The sequence below is a fragment of the Phymastichus coffea genome, unplaced genomic scaffold, assembly GCF_024137745.1.
Source record: "Phymastichus coffea isolate CEN01 unplaced genomic scaffold, Cenicafe_Pcof_1.1 PCOF00105, whole genome shotgun sequence".
Lineage (NCBI taxonomy): Eukaryota > Metazoa > Arthropoda > Insecta > Hymenoptera > Eulophidae > Phymastichus > Phymastichus coffea.
Genome location: NW_026706916.1, coordinates 681,446 through 709,000, shown reverse-complemented (window position 1 = coordinate 709,000; position 27,555 = coordinate 681,446). Strand labels below are relative to the sequence as shown.

At 32.5% G+C, this 27,555-nt stretch overlaps 1 protein-coding gene across 10 annotated transcripts; it reads left to right on the top strand.

Moving 5' to 3' along the window:
- The first annotated feature begins 292 nt into the window (after positions 1-292).
- Positions 293-26,711, top strand: LOC131670274 (dynamin). 10 transcript variants are annotated; one of them, XM_058945741.1, is made up of 19 exons: positions 293-373; positions 472-916; positions 2,685-2,758; positions 7,005-7,154; positions 7,533-7,736; positions 7,823-8,015; positions 8,093-8,302; positions 9,158-9,357; positions 9,429-9,574; positions 9,673-9,830; positions 11,040-11,066; positions 12,404-12,575; positions 12,755-13,000; positions 13,163-13,183; positions 14,967-15,173; positions 15,243-15,418; positions 15,973-16,176; positions 18,504-18,614; positions 23,981-26,711. In XM_058945741.1, the coding sequence occupies exons 2-19, from the start codon at positions 753-755 to the stop codon at positions 24,039-24,041; spliced, it is 2,724 nt and encodes a 907-aa protein (XP_058801724.1). In that variant the 5' UTR covers positions 293-373; positions 472-752; the 3' UTR covers positions 24,042-26,711. The 10 variants fall into 10 exon arrangements, with proteins under 10 accessions (XP_058801724.1, XP_058801730.1, XP_058801727.1 ...); XM_058945747.1 differs by having other exon boundaries at positions 318-916; positions 16,006-16,176; XM_058945744.1 differs by having other exon boundaries at positions 318-916; positions 18,504-18,611.
- The last annotated feature ends 844 nt before the right edge of the window (positions 26,712-27,555 follow it).

The following is a 27,555-nucleotide window of genomic DNA, read 5'->3' as shown; positions in this document are numbered from 1 at the left end:
CTCTCTCTCGGTACAACTTTGAACTTTTTCTTTTAAAAATCGTCGCACGAGATGTTCGATTTGAGGTTAGATGTACAATGCATTGCATTGTAAATGTTGTCAAAAATCTTCTGGATAATAAGTTTACTAGCGTTGCGTTTACAATACTCGATAGTTTATCATTATTCGCGAATGTACGTTATCCACATGGATATATACGCACACCAAGTTATAGTCCACGCGAGGGAGTTTTACGCAGGCGCACTGCTGGTGTAGTGACTACTGCTGCTACACTAGAGAGAGATAGAAAGAGAATTGAGAGAACGTTGGGAGAGCTTCGCTGTTGCTGCTGCTAGTCGTGCGGGCGTCGATCGCGCGAGGGCCAAAATAAAAAGTACGAAAACGCGCGTTCAGTTTCGCGTGTGGCATCGCAAGCGTCACACATACAGATACATAACATATACTGTATTGAGAAATCATTGTTGTTTATAGAAAAGGTTGAACACTGGGCGAGGGAAAGAGAGGAGAGGAGTGGCAGTGTGTTCAAGAAAAAACCGCAAGGCTCGGGCGCGCAAAAATGCGCTGAGAGAAAAAAAGGCGATCAACGGCCATTTTGCGCGGATTTACCCTCCGTCGTATCGCCTCGTATATCCTGGTTCAAGAATAATATCCTGCTGTTGTTTTGGCCTACAAGCTCAGTGTGTAAATAATAAGTGAGTGTGCGAGGAGCGCGCCTTTGAACACGACGAGAGAGAAGGCGGAACAGCAGCAACATGGCGGGCAATACGGGAATGGAGCAGCTGATTCCCATCGTTAATAAGCTCCAGGATGCCTTTACTCAACTTGGGGTTACGATGCAACTCGACTTGCCACAGATCGCCGTTGTCGGTGGTCAGAGTGCTGGCAAGTCGTCTGTCCTTGAGAACTTCGTCGGCAAGTAAGTGCTCGTTCTGTATGCCTCTTTCTCCCTCACAAGCAGCAGGTGTATAATGATTACTTACTTCGTTCACTAATGCGATCAATACTTGCTCATTCGGCAGGGTGAAAATTCGAGATTTATTTCTTTCTTCTTAACTATCTGAATTAAAATTGAAGATACGATATCACGTTTATAGAGTATATATTTATCATGCGGAAAATGTGTCAATGTTCAATGAGATATAGATTTGGGAGCATTTGAGAGGGTTTGGATGAATCACTTATGAATTGTTGCTGCAGCTAATTTTTTAGCTAGCAATGAATTTTTTCTAAAATTAGAGATATAAGTATTATTCTGAGAAACTTGATATTTTAAACTTTGTGATATGATAGTAACAGATGTGCATAATCACTAGAACTCGCAGTGAAAATTTGAACTCATGAGAGAACATTTAGGAAACATGATAGAAAAAGCATGCTGAATAGTTAACAAAGTAGTCAGATACCAAGTTCATAAATAAAATTACGTAATGTAAACAAGAGGGATGTGGGGGAAGATTCCACTTTTGCCAGAAATGCTTCTTCATATGATAGATCTGATCTTGGTGTTTTGTTGAGGGAAAAGCCCCATCACTTTTCTCAATAGAAGTCTTTGTAAACACATATATTGTATTAGTGCCTGTCAGTGGGTGATTCGTTCCCTTGACTTAACTTTGTTTTTAATTTTTTGTTTAATTGAAGAACTTTTGCTTTCTAATGCAAACTGATTGTCTTGTTAGATTCTTCCACTTTGATTTGTTATTACAAAAGTTGATATGATAAATATAATAAAAATTAATGAAAGTATAAAAATATGTTTTACATTAATAAACGAGGATAAAAATTTGAAGGTAGGTTGAATGGCAATAATTGATTATCATATCTTATCGCATAGATCTGTCACAAGTAACAGATATGTGATTCACACAAAGAATCCTCTTTGTGAGATCCATGATCTGATTATTTCATGACTCCAATTGCAATTTTTTATTTTTTGCAGTTAACCTGAATTCCACAAAATTAACCTATAAACTATAGTGTTTGGAACTATAGTTTCTGTGTCACTATTCAACTAACTCCTACCTATGGACTTATCTATTGAATAAACTCTTATACAAATATAAACAATGATCTCACGTACAAAAGTTTTGATGATTAAAGTGACCCAATTCTAAAATACATGATGAAAAATTGTCTTAACTGACAATACATTTCTTTTGCCAAACCTTGAGAGAGTTGTGCTTTCAATTTCTGAAACATTCATCAATAAGCTAGAAATAGTATCTGTCTAACGATTTCAAATCAACTGCCATTGTTCGTAATTGCATTTCAATCCATTCCGTTCCGCGATCGTGCGCTCATGGTATTTCTTTAATATTTCGAAAAAAAAGAAACACCGTAAAATTACAACAATGAAACAATTCACACACAACAACACGTTGTATCTCTCTTCCTCCCGTTCCACGATGATCTAAGATTTTAATGAGACATGTTTGATTCCCATTAGCAAGAAATTCTCATCGTCATTGAAGGAAATAAATCACCGCACCAAAGCTCTCTCATTACCTCTAGTGAATCGCCCCCCCCTCCCCCCTAAAAGTAAGAAATTGTTAAAAAAGATGTGTGGTCAATCGGACGAGCAATGATGCCACGCTTTGCTATTCGCAAGCGTGACACAAATGATCGGTTAACGGCACATAAACAGAGAGCTCCGATTAATTGTCTACATACCTGTTTTTGTTTTACAGGGATTTCCTGCCACGAGGCTCGGGTATCGTCACTAGGAGGCCGCTCATTCTACAGCTGATCAACGCGACTAGCGGTAATTATTCACTCGTGTGTTTGGATTTTCAAGGCGAGAAGGGATGCTTAACATTATTATTCTTAGCGATTTCGAATGACATCTTTCTTTTTATTCTGTGTAAGCTTGTTTCACGTGATTTCGAAGGTGAACGGCATGAGAATTGTTAAGCGTTTTCTCCGATGTCACATAATAAAATTTGAGTGTAGCCGCGGTATACACACCAAGAGTCAATAAATACAGCGATCTATCTAAATCAAACGAACGTTATTTATATTTGAGTTAGATCTTTTTGCCACGCGGGGGCGACGTCGACGAGTCATAACGGTGCGTGCCCTCATTAGCGTCAATTGAGAGGCCTTGCGTGAAATGAAAAATAAAAAAAATAGGGAGTTTAATGCGTAGGTTGTTGCTGTCCCGCACTCTTTCCTTCTTTCTCAATGATGTACCATCATCCAGGACGTTTAATGAGTGAATCAGCCTGCGCAGAAGGAAATGTAAAAAGATCGAATGAATTTTTTCGTTGTAACGAGTTCCATTGTAACGTTACCTTTTTTTTAAGAATTTGAAATGATGCGTTGTATTAGATGAACGACTGGTAACTGTTTTTTTTTTCTTTTTTTTTCAAGTGACATCAAAGTCAAGCGTGACGAGAACGGCTTCTCATTTAAAATACATCAATCAATTATGGGGTATTCTCAATCTTCATTTGTGATCTGTTCGAGCCTTTAATTTATTTTCACGAACCAATGTCCTATATATCTATATCACCTAAATGCGTATATTTCCGTTATTCGGTCGTCATGTTTAGCACTATATGCATATACGATTTGAAAATAACACACGAGCAAGTATGAGTGCTTTTATATTTATAATAAACGAGAAACTCGCATTTAAGTTTCTCTTCTGATAGTTTCAGGTTAACTCAACGTCGCAAGTATCGATTCGATAAACTGTTTCGTCCTATTAGTCGTTAAAATACTGCAATGATTGTGTAAATTGTTGTAGCACATTGAAATAACGCTCGATAGAAAAGAAAAAAGCTAACTTTTTCCTTTTTACAGCATTTTGTTAATTAATTAAAGGTGTGAAAAAAATCCTTAGAAATGTCAACACAACGTCCTGAACACTCAAAAAACTATTGACAATCGAGTGTCTTGATTTATATATTTCTTATCGTTGTCGGAAGAGATGACATGAGAGCGAATTTGCGAATTGAAGAGAGCGAGAAAGAAAGTAAGAGAGCTTTTAATCGGATTCAGCTGCCGCGCCGTCGCGGGTCAATAAATACGCTATACAGCATATACGACGACTATTCCCCACCCAACAATCGAACGTGCAATACTAAAACTTCGTCTTATACTTTGTTGACCCATGCGAAACCCTTGTCGAATTCGTCTTTCGTGTTTCGTATGTATTATTTGAGTTTTAACGTGTAAGTTAATTTTTGTATTTACTTCTGGTATGAATCTTCATCACTACGTTTCAATTCATCGTGCAAAACAAATAAACTCTCGCTCAATCACTCCGTACAGAATTTCAACGTCAATAGCGAAACTTCGCGAGGGTCGGTCGTCCGGAAGCACAACAAATATGCCACAGCAAATATTCAAAAGGCAGGGGGAAAGAGAGAAAAAGAGAGAGAGAGAGAGAAACTTTATAATAAATTCACTTCCAAAGAGCAAGTTAATATTAGTGGTGTCGTTCATGTTATATACGAAGGGTAAGATGATGAAGAAAAGAAAAGAAAATTTCTTAATGCTCTTGCCAATATAGCGTCGAAAGTATAAGTGCACGTATAACTATATGTACCCGTCACATCTATGGCGAGATCATTCGTAGAGAAGCTGTCAAATTCAAGCAACATGCGGATATTTTTTTTTTTTCATTTTCTCATTTTTCACATCTTTAGGCGCGACAAATGGGCGGGAAAATTGAAAAATTATCCCGTCACTTCTCTTGGTGATAAGCTTCGATGGACTCTCTTACGCGTTCGTATATAAATGGATGTTCATTTATTTGAGCAATGGTTATAAGTAAGTTCGAAATATAATAGAAAGGTTCTTTGTCTATGGGCTGTAATTACTGGCACTTTTGTTAAACGCAATAACCAATTGGCATTTTTATTGATTTTTTTTTTTTTTTCAAAAAAAGAACCTCGACACGAAAGTTGAAACAAATTTAACAAATTGAATTCCTATGCAACAATTTCAATGCCTCTCTCGATTAGTTCTCGTTAAAATAGCTATCTATCGAAAAAACAAAACGATAAACGTGCCAACGACGAAGAATCAGAGTCTTGGCAATCGTTAACGTCGTTCGCAGTCGATTGGAGCATAGAGAGCGTCATACATCGTGCGGGTTAACCCATTAACCCGCGCTCGATTAACGCGCACGTAGCGCCATTGATTCCATTAAGGGCAGTCTGCTACGTGACACCCGGAAATTGGCTTCACCATCGCGGGGAAGACTGATCCAGAATAAAAATACACATTTTAAAATTTAATGTACGCTCCGAAAATTGATTTTCATCTCATAATGCGATTCCGATCGTCGGCAGATGATGTCATAGCGACAGACGGTTATGTTTTTCTTCGGTGCTGTAATTGCCGTAAACGTTCTTTTTGGCACGTGCACATACATTGACGTGAGCGCAGTTGAAAAATCGTTTGCAGTCTTTGCCGTACATAAAGCTCATATTTATTTCAGATGAAGCGCTTGTGGGGAAAGACTCTTATACGCTTGCTTAAAACGCGAGATTTAAAGTGAGCGCAGAGTCTGCGGGCGAACCGCATCACGAGCTTTCATATCTCTTTCGCTGATAAATTTTGTACGACTTTCTATGCACAAATGCGCGAATATCGTTTTGTAGTGTATGTTATAATAACAACGTTTACGCGCACTTGTAACGCTATATTTGTTGAATGAACGCTCTTTATTGATCCCATTCAAAGCTCTCTTCCTGTTTATCATATGCAATTGGAAAAATAATCCGTTTGATTGATTAAGAAAGCGTGTACAAACTTATCATTATCGCTAGTATAGTTCTACAAACTTACTTACATTGTTGTCGCTGTTGTACATCGACGCGTTTCACTTCATAACGTCACTTATTACATATCGTCAAGAATGACTATTTCAATTTTTATTTGTTTCAAAAAGAAAAATAAGCCTTCCTTCGTTTTTGCAATTATCCCGTCGAAAAGCCGCTCACTGGATATTCTAGTATCGCAATATTTGTTTCCGTGTACGATGAATGAACAAGCGGTAGTCGTCGTGGCAGCTGCATATTTATAAACGGTGCGCTAAGCTACGCGCGAAAGCTTTATCGATTAACTCGCGCGTATACTGGCTCGCCACACTACTCCACTTCGCGGCCATCGTCTTCCGAAAAAAAGAAAACAGATAAAGCAGTACCCAGGGAAATAATGGCTTTTGTGAAGTTCACGGTAACGTGAAAAAAAAAACGACTTTCTTCGACGGGGAAAGAACGATCGATGAGTTATTATATCGCGGTACCTTTTTTATTTAATTGATTAATAGCGGATTGGTTGTTTTGCAGTCTTTGATGATACAGTTAAAAATGAATTTGAAAGATGATTTTATTTATGCAATGAAGTAATTATTGATGGTTTTCGAAGCTTCTTCGAGAAAGAAAGGCATTAAAGCAATAAAATCTCAGCGCGTTTTGTTTATTCACGAAAGAAATATGCGCGTTGCGTCTGATTTGATAATATAGTATGTGCGGGAATAACGCATTTTCACGCTATGCAATGTTGATGCAGAAAAAAAAATTCTCTCTCCTATAAGTGACGCAGGGATTTGAAAAATCTCGCGCATGTCAGTGCGGCACTCCAAATGACGCGTAAAAAATTCAATATCGCTACGGTACACGCGTCCGACTTTCTCTCATGAAAACCATACGATACATACATACGTAGTTGCAACAGGAACATATTGATAATTCTCCATCGTACGCGTGACGATAAGGATTCAAAGCGATATACATAGACGCATTTGATCGTCGCATCTCTGTCGCGACATCCGGGTGAGTCGAGTTTGTTATCGGGCAGCTTCCTCTCTTTCTCTCTCTCTCTCTCTCTGTCTCTTTGCTAGCGCGTAAAACGATAAGTAGGAAATTGAGTTCATTGCCATCTATATACAACGAAAGCGCATCCGCGACTGCGTACTCATCAGAACTTTCGTTCTGCACGCTTGTTTTCACTGTTTTTTTTTTCTTTGATGGATTTCATTTTATTGTTCACAGAACATGCCGAATTCTTACACTGCAAAGGCAAGAAGTTCGTTGACTTCGACGAGGTGCGAAGAGAGATCGAAGGTGAAACAGACCGCGTGACCGGCAGCAACAAAGGCATCTCCAATGTGCCCATCAACCTAAGAGTTTATTCTCCCAACGGTGAGATTTTGTTCAAGCTTCTTGTTGTGTTTTTTGTCACTGGTGGCAATGCTATTCTCGTTATATACCTAGCGGGAAAATACTTCCGCTGGAAGTACTTGCAGCGAGGTGTAAACTAGCGGGAAGATGAGAGATTTTTTATTGTCAGCGCGCAAAAAACTGCTGCTGCATGGCGAAAGACTTCTTCTTTTGTTTTATCTGATGGCAAAAAGTCATATGAGAATTTATCAGAAACAAAAAATAGAATATTTCTTTTGCTACTGTTTTGTAGAGAAAGTTTTACGACAAAAAAACTAGATCTCATAAATTATATTTTCGCAAAATAGTTCATTACTTTTAACATGCCAAATGAAATTCAAATTGTACTTTGTATTTCAGTGCTGAATTTGACTCTGATCGATCTGCCGGGTCTGACGAAGGTGCCGATCGGTGATCAACCGGCAGATATCGAGCAACAAATCAAAGGGATGATCTTTCAGTTTATCAAACGTGATAACTGTTTGATTCTAGCTGTGACGCCTGCTAATACTGATTTAGCTAATAGCGATGCTCTCAAACTTGCCAAGGAGGTCGATCCCCAAGGTATAATTAAATACCATACATTTGTAATTTTATTTTTATAATTTTAAATAATAATTAAGGAATTTCGTTCGTTGTTTATTGTGTAGGTGTACGTACTATTGGTGTCATCACTAAGCTGGATCTTATGGATGACGGCACAGACGCGAGAGATATTTTGGAAAATAAATTATTACCCCTGCGAAGAGGTTACATAGGTGTAATTAATAGGAGTCAAAAAGATATAGACGGTAGAAAAGACATCAAAGCAGCCCTGGCAGCTGAACGTAAATTCTTCTTGAGGTAAAGGTTCACCAATTTGAAAATCAACATAAAGTTACATTTAGGCTAATCACTGACAAATATGTTTTTCTCCATAGCCATCCTTCATATCGACACCTTGCAGATAGGTCAGGCACGCCTTACTTGCAACGCGTACTCAACCAACAGCTGACAAACCACATTCGAGATACGTTACCTGCTCTCCGTGACAGACTGCAAAAGCAACAACTTGCTTTAGAAAAGGACGTCGAACAGTACAAACATTTTAGGCCTGACGATCCTGCTATTAAGACAAAAGCCATGTTGCAGTAAGTTTATGAATTTTAATCTCTTGATAGTGTATAACTGTATTTAGTTAGAACGAGCTTTAATTGTACTTGATATTCACTTTATATACGTTGGCTAATTTAGTAATTTCTTTTAGGTCAAATTATGAATTATTTCATTTTTCATTTAATTGTCTCTAATTTCCTTTATTCAAACAACTTTTGTTTCATACATGAGTAAAGGGTCCTGAAATTTTAGTTCCTTTTTCTTGTTTTTGCAGATCAATTACAGAATTTCTGTAGGTAACTTGCTTTTCCTTATTTTGGGGTGCCCTCTAACTAAGTTGTGTGCTCATTTTGCATGACATTTATTAATCCTTATAATTTTGATTTTAATTTTAGATGAAGCTATGCATGTTGTATTCAATATTTTCGGAATAGCAAAAATAATGGACGCGTCCATCTTGAGATATTGATGCACGTATTCGTTCTGTCTGCTAACCTGAAAACATTGTGTAATAATTACTTAGTTGGCACACTTTAGAGGAATATATTGCAATTGGTATATTCTAGATTTAGTACTATTATATCTAGATTTAATTGTTATAATTATAATATTATTACTACAAAAGAAACAATAGTGCTTCGTTGAGTAGATTTAGCTTTACATGCAATAATGTGAAGATCAAATTTGTGGTGAATTTGAATACGCAACTACCCTAATAAGGAGAAGCCACTTCAAAGAATTATTTAAAATGTTAAAATATTTAATAATATTTCCAAATGATGAGTAACAATTTTTAAGAACAATTAATAATCTCATGGCTCTCTACCCATTCTGCTTAATGCCAAAACAAGATATTCTCTTCACTCGATTAAAAGTAAGGCGTTTTTAAGGATGATCCAGCAACTGCAATCGGATTTTGAGAGGACCATCGAGGGATCGGGATCTGCTCAGATCAACACTATGGAATTGAGCGGTGGTGCCAAGATCAACCGATTGTTCCATGAAAGGTTTCCCTTCGAAATTGTCAAGATGGAATTTGATGAGAAAGAACTGCGAAGAGAAATTGCTTTCGCCATTCGAAACATTCACGGTTAGTATCTTGACTGGCATAGTTTATTAATAAACGATACCAACGTTTTTAATTATCTTCTCTAATTGCAGGTATTCGAGTCGGTCTCTTCACTCCGGACATGGCTTTCGAGGCTATCGTCAAAAAACAAATCAACAGGCTCAAGGAGCCTAGTCTTAAATGTGTGGACCTAGTCGTACAAGAACTTAGCAATGTTGTTCGCATTTGTACAGATAGGGTAATTAACGCTTTATCATTTAAGTACTAACTGAAAATTGTCGGTTGTTCTTTTGCAAATCTGAATATTTTTTTTTCTCTTTTTTCTTCGTGCTTCAGATGTCGCGATATCCCAGATTACGTGAGGAAACAGAGCGCATTATCACAACTCATATCAGGCAACGAGAACAATTGTGCAAAGAGCAACTCATTCTTTTAGTCGACTGTGAGCTTGCATATATGAACACTAATCACGAAGATTTTATCGGGTTCGCCAAGTAAGTGACTTATTTATTTCTTACATCTAAATTTATTGACGGCAAATAACGATTTTTTTTAAATTTCATTTGTGAACAAAAATAACTTATATAGTAGCCATGCACATATGAGTATCTCTATTCTTGTAATTATGTTTCGCAAAGCGTCATCTCCACACTTAACTTGTCTTGCATATATATGACGATAGAATCACATGATTATTCATTTTTGTTTATGATATTATACGAGGCAAAAAATTATTACTCTAGAAGAAGAATTTGGTTTTGCTAAAAACTATTATTACGAAAAAAATCTGATTTCTTTTGTTTCTTTTTTATTACTTGCACATGTTAGAATAGCACATTCAGCTTCGAACCAAGAATCGTTCGATGATGTGCTGCACTTCACACAAAAATCCTTGCACTTTTTATATTACTTTCTTTTTGACTAAATTATGCATGCCTTGCCAAGGCCATTTGCTTGACTAATTTAGACCTTTCCTTTATCTTTTTTTGATAACAGCACTATTAGTTTGCACATCTTTAGTAATAACTTGCCTCTTATTAGCAAGAGATCCACCTATTTGTTCGATGAAATACATGTTCATTTTCAACGTAGCATTTTCATTATGCTATTATTGAATAATTTGTTGACTTATGGTATAAACTGTACAGCATCAATGCTACAGAAATAAATTTATGAAAATTATTTCAAAAATATTATTTATGTAATTGGCTTTATGTAGTGAATATTTAAAAGAAAAATTATACCATCTAGTCAAATACATAAATGTCAAAATGTCATTTTATATATTTAAATCGTTAGAATTTTCCTTTGAAAGACAAAAAATATTTGGACGAAAGTTCCAAAAATAATTGTCCCGTATACAATTACAAGTTTATAATGATTTCTTTAAATAAATTTAATAAGATTTTATATAAAGTTCAGAAAGAAAACATAATTGCACTGTAAGTTCAAAATTGATATTTTTTGAAAATATAATGCACTGAATACGTGAAGAAGAATCAGAAAAAATTTATATTTGTAAACGATAACAATTTTCTCTTTCTGAAGACTTTTCAAATGATGATGATGATCATGCTCAAAATCTTATAACATTTCATCGTGTTTTCACTAACCATTATCTCACTTTATCATATCAATCTTTCTATTTTCATTGTCCATGTTGTACTTCACAAATAAAAACAATGATTTAATTACACCGGCAGCGCGGCAGCCAGAAGCCATAATGCAAGGTAAGAAAGCCGTTCAAACATGCATCAAAGTCGAATATTTTTCATTACGACTTTTGTTTTTTTTTCTTCCTCCCTTATTTTCTTGTCTATCGCATACAAATTATACCTTTCATACTGTATGATACACTTTTTCTGATTTCTTCACATTAAACGATATAGATTATCCTGTGTTGGAAATTTATTTTGTATTTTTTGAAATTTGATATGAAGTTGCACAACTTTATATTCAAAAAACTTATTGTACATATAATATATCAAAATCATATATTTATTTTAGGTTATTGATTGATATATTAAATAAAATATTGATATATAACAACGTTTTTATTCGGTTTATAATTTGGAAAACAATTTTTTTCTTTATAACTACATACTAATTACAGTATTATATTATAACTAGCTTTCTAATATTTTGTACTAATCCTGCATGTGATTTTTTTATGTGAATATAATTTTAAAGAATATTACACCAGCTTTTGAATTAATCTTGAAACTTATAAAATCATATTGGAAAAAATACATTTAAGTTGAAATTTCTAAAACTCAATTTAATTCAAATAAGAAACTTCATTATAAAAAATACATTGATTAAACGAAAATGTTTATTTTTAACTCATTCCATTTTCTTCATTCAAGTAATCTCGTCAACAGTTAATAGAGAGTCAAATATACAATTGAAACAGTTCAATTTTAATATAAAAAAAGTACAGATTTCCTAAAATCTATTGTTGTAAAGATGGGCAAATATATAATTTTTTTGGCTATTGTACAGCTTTTGGCTAAATATAATATATAAAATTGAAAGCATGGCTACATGTAGGCGCATGACATCTTTTTAAACTGTTTACACATGCCGCTTTTTATCAAAATCTAATTTTATTATTTTTTTCCGTATACAAACTGTAATAAATACAAAATTCGAGTGAAAATTGAAATTTATTATTTTTCTTTGTAAGAAAAACTAAATTACAACAATCATTTTGTCTCATGCTTCGATATTTTCTTTATCGGTATTGTGTTTCAAAATTAACGATTCTTTGATGATAAACATATCGATGTTATAAAAAAAATAAAATTAAATTAATGAGCGAGCGTGATGGCAAAAACATAATATATCCATATACTTATTGTATTGTTATATTTTGTTTTATAATCGCTAATGCGCCGTTTTCATTTCACAAAATCTAACTGAAAAATCTGTTTCGACAGTGCGCGCACAAGTCTTCTATATTACTCTTCATATTGCTATTGCTTTTCTTTATCTTGAAAGAGAAATTATACACGAAAATCAATCGAGCTGCGCACATTTTCATAAAGTAACCTATTTTTTGTTGCAGTGCCCAACAGTCGTCGGAGAATGCGGTGAAATCGGGACGTAGTACTCTTGGTAATCAGGTCATTCGCAAAGGTTACATGTGCATACACAATCTTGGTATAATGAAGGGTGGTTCGAGGGATTACTGGTTCGTGCTCACCTCCGAAAGCATCTCGTGGTTCAAAGACGAGGAGGTGATTATTTTTCATTAATTACGATAACAATTAATTTCTATATTTAACTTTGTAAACTTGTAATAAAAATTTTTTCTTTTTCATCTTCACTTTGTTCTATGAAATATACTTAACGATACCTTATTCAATAAAAATCAAAACAATCATATTTCCAATTGTAAAGACATTTATTTTTCCAGGAAAGAGAAAAGAAATACATGTTGCCATTGGACGGTCTAAAACTACGTGACCTTGAGCAGGGCTTTATGTCGCGTCGCCACCTGTTTGCCTTGTTCAACCCTGATGGGCGAAACGTTTACAAGGACTACAAGCAGCTCGAGTTAAGTTGTGAAACTCAAGACGACGTTGACTCGTGGAAGGCATCATTTCTTCGTGCTGGTGTCTACCCTGAAAAATCGACCGAACAGGCTAACGGTGACGGTGAAGTAAGTTATATTTAAATTTTCAAAATTTGATTCGTGATATTTACGGGGCCTTGAATTTCTCGGTCAAAAGCGCCACTTATTTTTATTCATTTTTGAGAAACTAAAGTCAATTAATTAACGAGTATTTTTTCTCTAGATCATTTACTTTCTTATTTATTCTAGGATCTACTGGCGCAATTAAAAGTAATTAAGTACACATTTTATTTGGGAGGTTTTGTAATCGAGTGTTATGGTTTGCCTAACAAAGCAAAGACTGAAATTTGAAATTCCAATTAAAAATCACTTGTGTTTTAATTGAAATTCATTACTTAGTAACGGTTTTTTTTTATAATATAACACATCACCTGATAGTCCGAGAGCAAATGATAGTGATCATGATTGAACACCCGACTGGATTTGAGATATTTTAGAAAACTTGATGTGCTGATCATAAAAATCGCTTTTATCCGACTGAACTTAGTGCGCTTTCTAAGCGCAAGAAGCTTGAGCAGAAAGAACGCGAACTTTATGTTTACGTAAACAATTTTCTAAAGTATTGCAAATTCAGTCGTGTGTTTGATTGTGACCACTTCTTCTCGTTAGCTCTCGTACTATAACAATAGTGTAACAGCATTTTAATAATTCTCTAATTATCTTTTCCTGAACCAGTCACAGGAAGGATATGAGGTTCGTACAGTTAGGTAGTTTTGAAGAGTATTTCAAGACTTACACACACGCTATACCTACAGTCTCAGCACCTCAATCTTCCTAATGTAAATGCACTTTGCACAATTTATACAGCTCTTAACACTTTACAAAAACAACCCTAAAAAAGATTTTAAATTTGTACTGTTATTCGTCTACCTATGGTTTACTGCTAAATAGTGCAGTTTATTCATTATTGCTAGTACTTGCTGAGTGAATCTTTGTTGCTAGACTTTTTAATTGTTAAAAATTTAGATTTGTTCGAAAAATCATAAAATGATTTGCATAGTTTTTTATTCGAGAAAGATAGGTATTGCGCATGAATTGCAACTGAGTGATTACTATTGATATTCTTCTGAAAGTGTGAATATGTTTATTAGAAAAAAAAACACTGCTTAATTTTTTACAAAATTTTTAAATATTGTATTTATTATCATTCATCTTTGTTACACTATTGAAAAATTATTTTAACATTGGTATCGTTATCAAATTATCATAGCTGATGAACATTACAAATGAATTCACAATGCTGCTTATTAATGATACATAAAGTGGAAATTTGCTTACTATTATCCATAGCGTACAAAACTGAACTATCATTATCTTACAGCATTTATTGGCTAGAATGATTGCTTTTGTAAAATAGAAATATACTTATAATAAAACACATTTTTACAAACAACTTTAGAAATGATTCATTAAGAAATCTTTGTGATCAAATGTATTTTGTTGCTTCACTATGTCAACATTAACTATTCTTTGAACATTGCTAACGAAATATAAATTTTCTACTTCAGAGCGGCTTTTATAATTTGACAACGGGCCACAAGGTATCGCACTGTTCATATTTCGCCAATATTATTTTAATTGGCTTAAATACTATTTCATCATTCATAAAGTAGCATGAAAGCATCACGTTTGACATTGTTTCAAATTCATTCAGTCAAAAATCAAACATGGTTCAAATTTCATCCATAAATTATACGCATCTCAATATTGTTATTAGAAATTCAATGCTTATATTCTAATTTTTATCTAAAATATTAAATGTTCCAATTATATGTTCACTTTTATAAATATGAAGTATGTATATGAGAAATATAAATTATGTTTTTGGAATTGTAAGCACTGAATCCTATGAATCTGTGAATAGTCATAAAGTTTTTCAGTATTAATAATCAATAATCAAAATTTAGTTTGACTTTTTGTATTCTTTAATTTTTTTTATTAAAATATGCCTCATGAAAGAACTTGAACTAAAAATTTCTCACCGTATTGTCAGGGAGGCGGTGAGCAGCAATCGTCTATGGATCCTCAGTTAGAGCGACAAGTAGAAACAATCAGAAACTTGGTAGATTCTTACATGAAGATCGTCACAAAAACTACTCGCGATCTCGTTCCAAAAACAATCATGCATCTAATTATAAACAATGCCAAAGATTTCATTAACGGAGAACTTTTGGCTCATCTTTATGCAAGTGGAGATCAGGTAATTAACATTATCCATTAATCTTGCATTCGTTATAAAAAATATATTATTTGTTAATATTCTGTATAGGCGTCAATGATGGAAGAATCTCCAGAAGAAGCGCAAAAGCGAGAGGAAATGTTGCGCATGTATCATGCTTGTAAAGAAGCTCTCCGAATTATTGGTGATGTGTCGATGGCCACAGTTTCAACACCGGTACCACCGCCTGTCAAAAACGACTGGCTGCCAACGGGCGACAACCCAAGGTAAAGTATTTGTTTATCCAATCCTAGGATATTATGTTTGTTTCTTACTTTTCAACAATTCACCATTTGCAACTTTCTTACTCTTTGCTTTACTCTGCACCAATGGCACAGTATTGGGTAAGACTTATTTTGCATTTTTGATCACGCAATGCAAAGTCCACGATCCAACAAATTTTAAATTTTGCACGTCGATTATTGTATCTAATGATTTGATACACTTATTTCTTTCAATTTTCACGCACATTTTTTCCTCAAAATATGGAATCGATGTTGTTTTGATAATTGTAAATACTTTGTATACGTGATTAAATTTAAATTAACTCTAATAAAAGTGCTTTTAAAATTGATTGTTAAAAGGCACACTCATATTTTTAATATCGATTTAAATTAATACAATTTTGATAAATAGACGACCTGAAAATAAAATGTAACGTTAAAATAATTTGTGTGTCTTTCAAAAATTCAATAGCCTTAGTTTTTTTTATTAATTGAGCGTTTGAGGACTATACAGCCTCAAACATGTAAATTCCACAATAAACTTTTTCCACCAACAGATTATCACCACCATCACCTGGCGGACCTGGTAGCCGTCCAAGGAATCAAGCGCCACCATCAGCAGGAGGTGGACAACGTGCTCCACCACCAGTACCAAGTGGTGGCAGACCAGCACCTGCTATTCCCAACAGACCTGGACCTGGAGCTCCACCACCAGGACGAGGCCAACCAGGCGGCGGCCTTCCTCCTCCACTAATACCTTCGTAAGTTTATTTTGTTCTTTACTTGTTTTATAGTAACCATTTTTATCAATATTCTGTCTTTCGAGAGCCGAGTGATAAGTTTCGATGACGTGGTATATTTGAATTTTTTGAAATTTATCAATTGGAGATTCATTCTCTTCTAAAAATTATTTAAGAAAGGTAGCCTTTTTTTAGTAAATTTTCGAAGCATTAATTTATTTTGAGGAGCTCAAATTTGATCACGAATTAAAATCTATTTACAAAATTAAAGATTAAATTTAGCTTGATTATTTACTTAATATTTGTTACCTGATGTTCAAGTCTAAAATTAATTTTGTTTACTGCTAGTGTTCAACTTTCTTAATTGTAGTCTTTTCATTATTATGTGGAGTTCCTTGAATAATTAACGCTTTGGTGCTAACTTTATTTTTTATTGCAGGCGCCGACAATAAGTCTACGCACTAACACACCTAATTGCTACTAATCCGTATATCTGTTGCATCTAGCAGATAACAAAAAAAAAATCAATTGACACATAAAAAACAAACAAACTTAATTTCCCGCAAATGGTGTTCTCTGTCCACATACGACATAAAATAGCAAAAATCATAAAATCATTGTTAACTGGGGGCGTGCATCTCTGTAACGATTATTGACACATATTGGAAATTTCATTACTATGTTACACTTAACGCCCTACGTTCCCGCGGTCCAAAGAGTTTATTTTATAAATATAAACTAAAGATAGTGTAAGATTGATTTCTTTAATAAAATTTGAAATAGTCTCGAGTGGTTCAAAATTTGGTTAAAAATTAATTTACATAATTATTTATTTGTTAGTTAATGTAGCAATTTTAATAGAATCGTTTAACTTTTAAACGTTTAACGTTTAAAAAGTCTAAATCATTCAGAGAATCGCACAACCCCTTCTGCATAATTTTCATGGCATCGTTCTCTACTAGAAATACGATAAAATACAATTATTATCACATCAAACATTTAAATTTCATGATTTTTCCGAGTCAAATCGACTGATGCAATATATTTACTTGTTAAAAGATAAAGAAAAACGAGTAAAAAAAGAAATTATTTATTTCGAACTTTAAATTAAGGGAAACGTTGTCATAATTAGGACCATAAACATGTACCTCGGACCTGTATATGACACCATGTACATAAATGAAAATATGAAGTAGTAGATTGTTTTGATCCATTGCGAATTAAGCTTTTAGTTTTCTGACAGCATGACATTTCATTGAGTGTTGTATTAAGGGTCATGAAAAAAAGTTTTTCCATTTTAAATGTGTAAAATGCGGGATGTTTCGAATGATAATTGTAAACGTTTATAAGCAGTATTTTTTTATTCTTTGCAACATGAAATGGTGGTGGTTGAGCGTGTTGTGCATTATTCTTAGCAGTACAATATTTAACATCGAAAAATGTTTAAGTAGGTCATCTTGCTATTTATAACATCCATCCTCTCCCTTTCGGTTCCCTATCCTTTTTTGTGTTAGTCCATTTGTGTAATCATATTGATTCACAAAATCCGAATTAATTGATCGAAAAACGGGTCAACTGCATAATCCATGAGGAAAAGACGTGTCGGTGCCTGCATATTTTTATTAAAAGAGGATGTGAGAAAAGACAACGTAATCCGATGGATGGTTAGAAATACATTATAACTGAAAAGTGTATTTACAACTTGCAAAACTATACCATCAGATTAGTTTGTGCTTTGTTATAAACTACTCAGATTCTATATATTGCGCGAATGATAATATTTATTTTTGACTATTACAAAGTAAATATAATATTTATTTTAGCATATATATACAAAGCATTTATAAAACAAGAACAAATCATGGTGGACTTGTGAAAAAATTACACAATTTGTTATAATAACGAATGCCGATAAACCAAATTCTCAAAGCACATTAAAAAATCTGTGGAAATTGACACGATTAATAATTCGCATGGCAATATTTTATTTTTCACTAAGTCTACTTCAGGATTCCTATTAATATTAATTACAAAGCACGGTATTGCGAACTTAAGCAATCTATAAAATTAAACTACTACAATTTTTACTGTACTAAGTAGAAATCTGATGTGATGGTTGTGAACACAATAAAAACTGTATTGTTCAAGCGATCAATACTTGTGCTCCAAATTCTCAAGCAAATGCAAATCGTGTTATCGTCCACATTGCTTTGATTAACTTTCAATTGAAAGAAAAGCAGAAGAAAGGACACAAATCCTGAAATAATAATCTAATGCAACAAAAGACGACAAAGCAAAGAGTGAATCCAGAACTGATAGTCACGAAATACGTGCATACGTGTGTTTAGTCGCGGGGGCGGCGGCATGGGTGGTCTTCAGCAAAGGGTCACGCAAGCAGCAACGCAGGCCGCTGCCAATGCTGCAGTGAACGAGCTAATGGACGCTTTCAAGATGAAGTTGTAACGCTCTCAATTCTATACTATTAACTGCTATACTTATCATTTTGATTATTTTTTTCTTGCTCCTTTCGTTCTCTTTATCCTTCAACTGTCACACACTATGGACACTTATATTTAACATCTTGGTGGTTAGTTACAAACCCAAAATGTAGAGTGGTAGGCTGAACAAGCTTTTGATTATATCTAAACAAACTAATTGTTATAACTATAAAGGTAATTCATTGTAAACTTGTTAAGGGCATTTAAGAGAAGTCATTTGTTATCGTTTGAAATATAATCAATTCAAATTACGTTGTTCGATTTGAAAAATTAAATTTTTCGATCCTGTCATTACTTGGGACAATTTTTTGTGATTTGATAAGAAATCGACTTCTCCGCTTTTATCGAATTAAATGCCCAAGATTTTTTCTCTCCTTGAATTTATTGTTAAAAAATAAGTAGTCCAGGATTAGTCGATAAATTGCTTATTTGGACCATGTATAGTTGAAGGTGTTGTGAGATTAATATTTCATAATTATAACACATGAAAGATAAGTTTATGCCAGAAAAATTAAGGCCTTCCGAAACTTAGAAAGAGTATCAAACTTTCTAAAGTTTTGCAAAAGACTGATTTTTCTTAGCAGGATTTATCCAACGTTGATGCATTTATTTTAATGCCAATGAATTATGCCTCTTTTTCTCTGCATGACACTTGCCATAAATAATAAATATCAAGTCACGAAATTTCTAAATTTCATTTTTCTTATTAGTAATCTCCGTAATTTTATTTTAACTTCGTTACTCTTTTTTTTTTAATTGTGTTGTATATACTTTATTATTTATATACTTTATTTTATATGATTATGTTAAAAGGAAAGAGTATTTCTTGTAGAAAATGTTTTGATGAAAAGTCAATTATCAGGTTTTTAAATAAACATAAAACGAATATTTATACATTTTGTGACTCGTAATTGTAATTGATGTAGTTTTTGAAAAGTATATATTTTAAGTATACTCAGGTAACGATACTGTATTGTGATTTGACATAATCTAAGCTTTATTATAAATTTTCAATTGAAGCATCAAACATATCAATCACTGCATAAACAATTCGAGTTCGAAATAAAAATAAATACTTAACTCATTGTATTAAAAAAGCAATTTAATTGTTATATCACAAAACAGCAAAGTTACTTGGTAACAAGTCCGCATTTGCACATGAAATTTAGACATGAATAAAAATAACAAGTTGTCAACTTTGAATCTGAAGGGCCTAAATGCATCACAAGCGCCCAGCAAAGGAAATTCGTTAAAAAAAACGGGAAAAAACAGATTTTCGAATTGAGCCGAAAAACGGAGACCAAAGCCATATTCATCCTATTGTAAGCTTTGGTGGTGGGTTCTTAAAGCTCACAGTGTATATCTGTATCCTGATCTACGTACACATAATAACTGTATTATATAATAGCCGAAAGAGTTCTAAAACAGAGATTATAAGTGAAAAGGATCGCGGGTCGATTTAAACGTAGAGGAGGCCGGGAGAGATGACAAAAATATATACTATATGATAATGCTTGCCTTGTAAGATTACTCATCTTTATCCTCTTGTCGCATATACATTTTATCAATCGATGTGCCGTATATGTGCAATATCACAAAAAGACAAAACAATGAAACTACAAATATACATACATTGAAATATATAACAAATTATATATTATATATGCCATGCTGTCTCTCTCCTGCAGTCTGTGTGTGCGCGTGAATAAGGCATTCCGTATATTAATAAAGTAGAGGGTATTGGCATATTTTTAGTATGCTCACTTGGGCAGAGAAAAATATTCCTGCTACGTTAAATTTGTGACAGACACGCAAATATATACATATATATTTTTATAACATAATTTCTTATAATTTTTAATTTTCATTTTATTATTACATTAAGAAAGAGTAAATTTTATTTCGTTGAACTAGATTCAATACGATCATTTCGAACAGTTTGTAAGATGTTTTTCTCTGTACATCAGCACTGCATCGAGTATATTAAATTTCTCCTATATTTCAAGCCAACCATAAGATTCGCAATCTCAGAACATAAAGAAAGAGAGCTCGTTGCAGTCCGTGCGTCAAAAAGTGCATTTACAATAGGTAATTCAGGTTTTAATGAAATAAAACAATATATAAAGCGAGTGTGAGGTTTAACTAAAGAGAGATCAAGGAAATGTCATGCTGTTGTGGAAAGTCATGTGCTCTGTAAATGATTTTTGCCCGTTGGAAATGGCAAGCTTTTATGCGCTCGCACAAAAGAATGACAAAATAAGAAAGAATCTTCATCTTTGATATATGTGTTATAATATATATATATATATATATATATATACACACACACACACACACACAATAAACGAGCGCTGTAAAAGAGATTGCCAGAACTGTCAAGTGTCGTATATATACCAATTTACGATAATTACTGTCATTCTACCCTGAAAAAACCTCCATCATCTGATAAAAAATCCTAGTATATTAAATAAAAAAATTATATTGAATGATAAAAAATAAAACCCCATTTCGATGCTATATATATATATTATACATACAAATAAAAATAAATAATAACGATAATGATTGATTACTGTTAAATCGTTATAACGACATAATTCTTTGCGTTTTTAAAAACAAAAGAGAAAAACCCTTATATTAAAAAAAAGAACTATAGCTATATTGCAAAAATAATTAAACAAAAATACATTGAATAAAAATAAAAAAAATCTGCTCAGACATAGGATGTGATATAGCGTAGGGTTAAAAAAATTATGTCACTGAGTTGACATGCGAGAAGTTAATTGAACGAGTAGTCTTTATGTCAAATTTAGATTGTAGTTATTATTGCCGCAAAAAATGAAGTAATATACAAGATAGGTATAAGTACAAGCAGATACCTTATTTTCGCGTAGTCAAGTTTTCAATGCCGTAGATATATTATTATTTATACTTTTTTGGTATCTACCGCGTTATCATCATCGTTCGAATTTGCAATTCAAATCATATTCTTTAATATAAGTATTGGTTTTTTAATTTTATTTGTAGTACAGTTATGTTTTTGTGTTCGTCAAAACAGAAAATGAATAAAGACGTTTTTGTATCGAAGTATAACTTTTGAAAATAAGTAAATAAATGGCGTGTGAAGAAAACATAAAGTTATTGAAAAAAATTGCACCATGTTATAGCTTCTGTCAAAGCACTTATCACGAAAACAAATCCAAAAAGATAACGTTGCTATGTAGCAGTTGAAAAAATTATTGAGTGAGATTGAGAACCAGTGGCACGAAAAATTACTTGAATGAATAATGTTATTGAAAACAAAATCGAAAAGAGATTACAAAAAATGAAGGTGCAAATTTTTGGAGAAGATGGACATAACGTTACGATATGAAATTGAAGTGAAACGTTAATATTAAATGCTTCCATCTAAAAAAAGCCTTATTATAAGAGAAACCTAGTTATGATGCTTTACATTTATTGTATAACACACGTTGACTAAATGTAATCGGCCGTACCAAGTTGAATGTTCGCGATAATTTTAAGCTCGTCAAAAAAAAAAAAAAGACAAGTGAAGGAGAAAATTTTTCGGGAAGAGACGCGATCATCAATACACAGTCAGTTCACGCCTCTTTACTCACTCTCACAATTTTAATTAACTTAATGCCGTCGAAGTAACTCTGTTCATTAATCGTAGTTAAGTCTCATTTGTTCCGCTTAATTTACTAAACGTTGAACTAATTTTTTAATACTTTCATAAATTAAGGGCAAAAGAATTTTTTTTATCTTGTATTGATACAATGGACGAATATTGTTTTCTGAAAAGTACATTTGTCAATTTTCTAAAAAAATTAGTTGACTATTTTTACGAGGATAATAATTTTAGCAATAATTTTTATCGTTATAATATCGAATGAAAGGTCGAATTACTTTTTTAATACTTATTTTAGAATAGACATTGCGTAAATATTCATATACTGTTTGTGTATTAAATATTTTGTATAAAACCTGGTTGTTTTTTTAGAAATTACTCAGGGTTACTTCAAGTGAACAAAATAAATAATCATTTCAGAAAAAAAGAAATCGAAATTCCAATTTATGAGCAAGACAGCGACTTTCACGTTGTGAACATAATATAACGATGAATACGTGAGAGAGATATACATGACACACCTACACATGCAGACACTTTATTGCAATATAAATGTGTATATAGGAAGTAACATGTTATCATAGAATATATGAATGAATAAGATTAACGATAAAACTGAATGTCAGATCAAACGAACCGACTGGTACTCATTACCGCACCTGTTTTTTCATCATACTTTCAAAGGTGACAGGTTCTTTTGAATATACAATTTGGTGCGAAATGTGTGCTTGCGTTTCATACAGTTATTAATACCTGATTTGTTCGTTCCATCATCCAATCAATTCCTAATTGTAGATCGTTCAATTTCATTTGTTTAACCTTTTTTTTATACAATTTGTTATGTTAATGTGTAAAAGACAATTGAATAATTATTTGTTTACGTATCTTCCACTATTGTTTTGTCTTAATTGTTCTTTGTTCATTTGAAAATAACAAAGATACATGGTGTTAAGTGCATATGTTCTGATACCGTCAGTACTTTTTCCTTACCATCGAACTTTGTTACGTTTTGTGCTTTTAATTTTAACTATTTACAGTGGCACGCTTTCAAATTTAAAAAATTTACTTTTACTAATTTTTTACAATATTGTAAATAAATTTAACTATTAATCTTATACTCCTGCAAGTACTCAATTTGCTGCAGAGTTGGAAAGTGAGTAACTATGTATTTCAATATTCATGTTGATAATATTTTTTGAAAATGTAGTATTTTATTTTATAGGCTATACCACATTTATAATTGTAGTCAGTTTTCTTTTATGTATTTGCTGATTTTATAGCCTTTTTATTAAGGTAGAGTAGACAACCGTAGAATATATTTTTTATATTATTATCGAATGTATTTTATATTCACTGTTGATAATTAAATAAGCCCCTCCAACCCTGTACTACTTGGGACACTTTGATTTCTTTTCTAAATGCTTGGCTTTTTCAATATTTATGTTACATTATTTATAATTGCTTTGATCATTCATTGACTGCCGTTCTTCAACTTTCTATCAAATAATTTTTTTCATGATTTACATGACAGTCAATGTAATTATACGAGCTACTAAAAATCATTTAAAGCCGACAGTTTAATTTGCATAGTAAATACTGCTTTTCAGTTTCTCGATTTCGCAAAAAAAAGGAAAAGAATATGATTTTTTACTCTGTTAAATGTGTAAACGATTGTAACCCTTTTGTATTTTTCCAGGCGTGTTGTGCCCAATGTCCCCCCAAGAATTCCAGATCGACCGGCACCAGGACGATTGTAAAAAGTTTTCTACACTTAGCATACATAGCATTAAAGTGCTCGTAATGTTCAAGAGACATCTTTTCGCGAAAACTTTGGTGGCTGTGTCCTTGAAGTAGTTATGCGTTGACGAGATAATGAAGAAGACATTGAGTGTCGAGCAGTTTTTTTACTTTGTAGTTTTCTGTCGTTATCTACCTCTTTTAGGGGTTGGCAATGAGACAGAAATGTGTGCTTGAGACAACTGTTATTTATGGCCATTATCGATATAGAACAATATCAAATAGACTTACGAAATGTCCGTTTTTTGTCGATACTTCAAAGTCCGTACTTTATTCGAAAGCTATTCATATTTAGACATTAAAAGATCAATTGTAATTATTTTTAACGTCATTCCTCCATTTGCAATCATAACTTGAACCTTATTTGACGGAGCGATGGCTGTCCAAAATTAATAAATAAATAGCTAAAATTCGACGTTTAATAATTAAACTGACGTAGATTCAAAATAGTAAGCAATGTTTTTGTTGCCTGAAACATTGTTGCTATTTATTGAGGAATACCGAATTGAAAAATGTAAATAATAATTATATATAAAAACGAAGAAAAAAGTTTTTTTTTGTTATTGCAATTTAAATACTGTGTCAATATTAATAATAAACACTCATTAGCATGATTAATAATATAGATTTTTTTATTCACTTTTTGTGATGGAATTTCTACAATCAAGTTTTCAATGACTGTTGCTACAGCTAGATGTGATGTTCAACGTTGTCAGTAACTACATAAAGTGAAGAAATATAAAGTGGTTAACTTTCTGCGTTATCATTTATCTTTTGATTTGATAGAAAGTTTGTTCACTACACTTTATTTTGTCATCATTTGAACTACTTAAGAAAGAATTTCCAATAGGCCAACAAGTTTTCATATATGTCATATGTAAAATAATTTATTTTTCTTTCTACTGACTTTTGTAATGCAAATTCAAATAGATTAAGTTTTCGTACTTTAAGTTCAGTGAGTTATGAAAAACAGCTGTTTGTATTATGAGAATAGAAGCAGTAAAGACGAGCAGTGTGGCTTTATTAAATTAATTTTTTCTATTTAATATTTTTTCGTGCTATATCCTATAATTCAGACATCGTCTGTAAACAAAATATAGCTTTTCATTTGATAACTTTTGTTCAGTTTGATATCACATTCCAAATGTACACAAATGCTGTATAATTTTGTAGAATTTTAATGTGAGAGTAAAAATATTCGAAATTTGTGTGTTAATATGAGATAATTATTACGTAAAATGAGACTACGATATTATATGGACAATGCTGTCAGTATTATAGATAATTTTCAACCTACTGGACCAAGGCAATAAACATTATTCGAAACATTGAAAATTTAATTTACCTAATTACATGCCTGCAGCTACTTCTGTTCGTCATCAATAATTATTTGATTAAAATATTTATGTATCCATTCTTCAGCCGTACATATTTGTTTCATCCAAACAGTTCTTTACTTATAAGTATTCTATGTATTATTTGTAATTACATATTTCGCTCATGATCCATTTAAAAGCAAAGAAAAAGTCAAAAACTTGTAAGCACGATGAAAGATCATTGACGTTATTTATAGTAATAGTGGCGTGCTATAAATTGTTTCAAGATCAATTCATTTATATGTTTACATAAGGCCAAAGAGTATTTTTCTTCTATGAATAATCAATGTTTCTGTGTAACAATAAAGCTCTGAAGTACTGAAAACAGAAACTTTTTGGTCATAATTTACCATACTTTATCAGTTGAACATAATTTTTTTATTATCACAATGAATACAATATTGTAAATATTCTACATGAAAACTTTGCGAAATAATTTATATTTTTGTGTGCAAACGTGGTTTTACCGTTTATAATTTTCTAGTTACGTATAATTTTAATGGAATTTGTCCTTGGATTGATGCACATTTTATATTGGAAATATGCTGGTATATCAATCGATAGACTAGATCATCGCTCGTCACTAATTTCAAAGTGAATTTTCAAGCTATTTTCGTGTATATAAAACTTAGTTGTTATATGGGTTCAAGAACACGCACGAGAGTACGATTTAATCAATAAAAAATGACTATAGGTAAGCTCAAGTTTTTTTTGTGCCAAAACAAATAAGTCGAAGCTCTCATCAACAGAATGCAATTGTAAGCAATTCTGCTATGTGACGAGCGTGAAGATCTTGCTTTTTTTCAACTTAAAACTTGTACATATTAAAGTAGTATTATAAAATTTTTGAATGCTAGAATGCAAGAGGATACACGGTTTATTCGTTTGTTTGTCAGTTTTAACGTTTACAAGATTATTCTGACTGCTGAATTATGTATCTAGATTTGCGATAACCAAAATAAAGCTTTATTTAATATTAATTTTTTGTCGAATTTTTTTTCATCAAATTCAACGTTTGTTTTTTCTTTTTATTCTTTAGTGTATGATTACAAGTTTATTACAATTGTAATCAAACATTAAAATTAAATAATAACCAGTCAATATAAATGATAAGGAATATTTGTCGTATTTTACTCAAATTAAATTTTGTATTTCGTAGTCACATTCAAAGAGCGTTCGTAACACGCCTAACTCTTGAAATTGCTTGGTTATATTAAGATATCTCTATAATAGTTAATATAATAAAATTTACATTAATTACGGATAAATTACTGGTAGACTTTGAAAAATATGTCTCATGAGAAAAGTGACCAGAGAAATAAGAAGATTGTCGAACTCGTTAAACAAGTCAAAACACTTACACAAATCGTGAATAAATTACAAGTGGAAGTCGACAGTTTGAAATCTAGAGTGTATAACAAAAATAATTCCAATTCTGAAGAATCCAAAACCGTTGAAGCAAATGGATCGAAGTTAAATCGTTTTCGGAGGTTAAATATTTTTCGCAAAGACAACGAAACAGCAGAAAGAAGATCAGCTACCAAGAATGTTTTTTCAAAAAGCATGCAAACAATAGACAAAGAAGATACACAATCCAATGAACATACTGAAAATATGTTAATTAGTCATAAAGAGCAAACTACAAATCAAACCTCTATTAGAGAACCACCTTTCAAGAATAAAGTAGATTGACGTATTAATAGTTTACATATTTTTATATATAAATAAACTTTAAAACATACAAATCATTTTCAGAGTCGATCAAGAGAACATTCTACTCGATCTGTACCTGTCCCTGAAGAAGTAGAATTTTTATGCATTGTTGAAACATGTCCTGCAAGTGATGAAAATAATCTTGAAGATTCTAGGAATTCACGGGAAAGCACCGAAATAGATATCAGATCAACTTGCAAAGAATGTGACAAAAGAAAAACACAGAAGACAAAAAGAGACAAAATTAAGCTCAATAAATTCATAACTAGTAAATGTAGTAAGGATTGTCCATATTTAATTAGAGATAATACAACAAAGGAAAAAAATGCTGCTGCCAAGAATTTTTACGAAGATAAAGCTTACACAAGCAAGAAAAAACAATGTA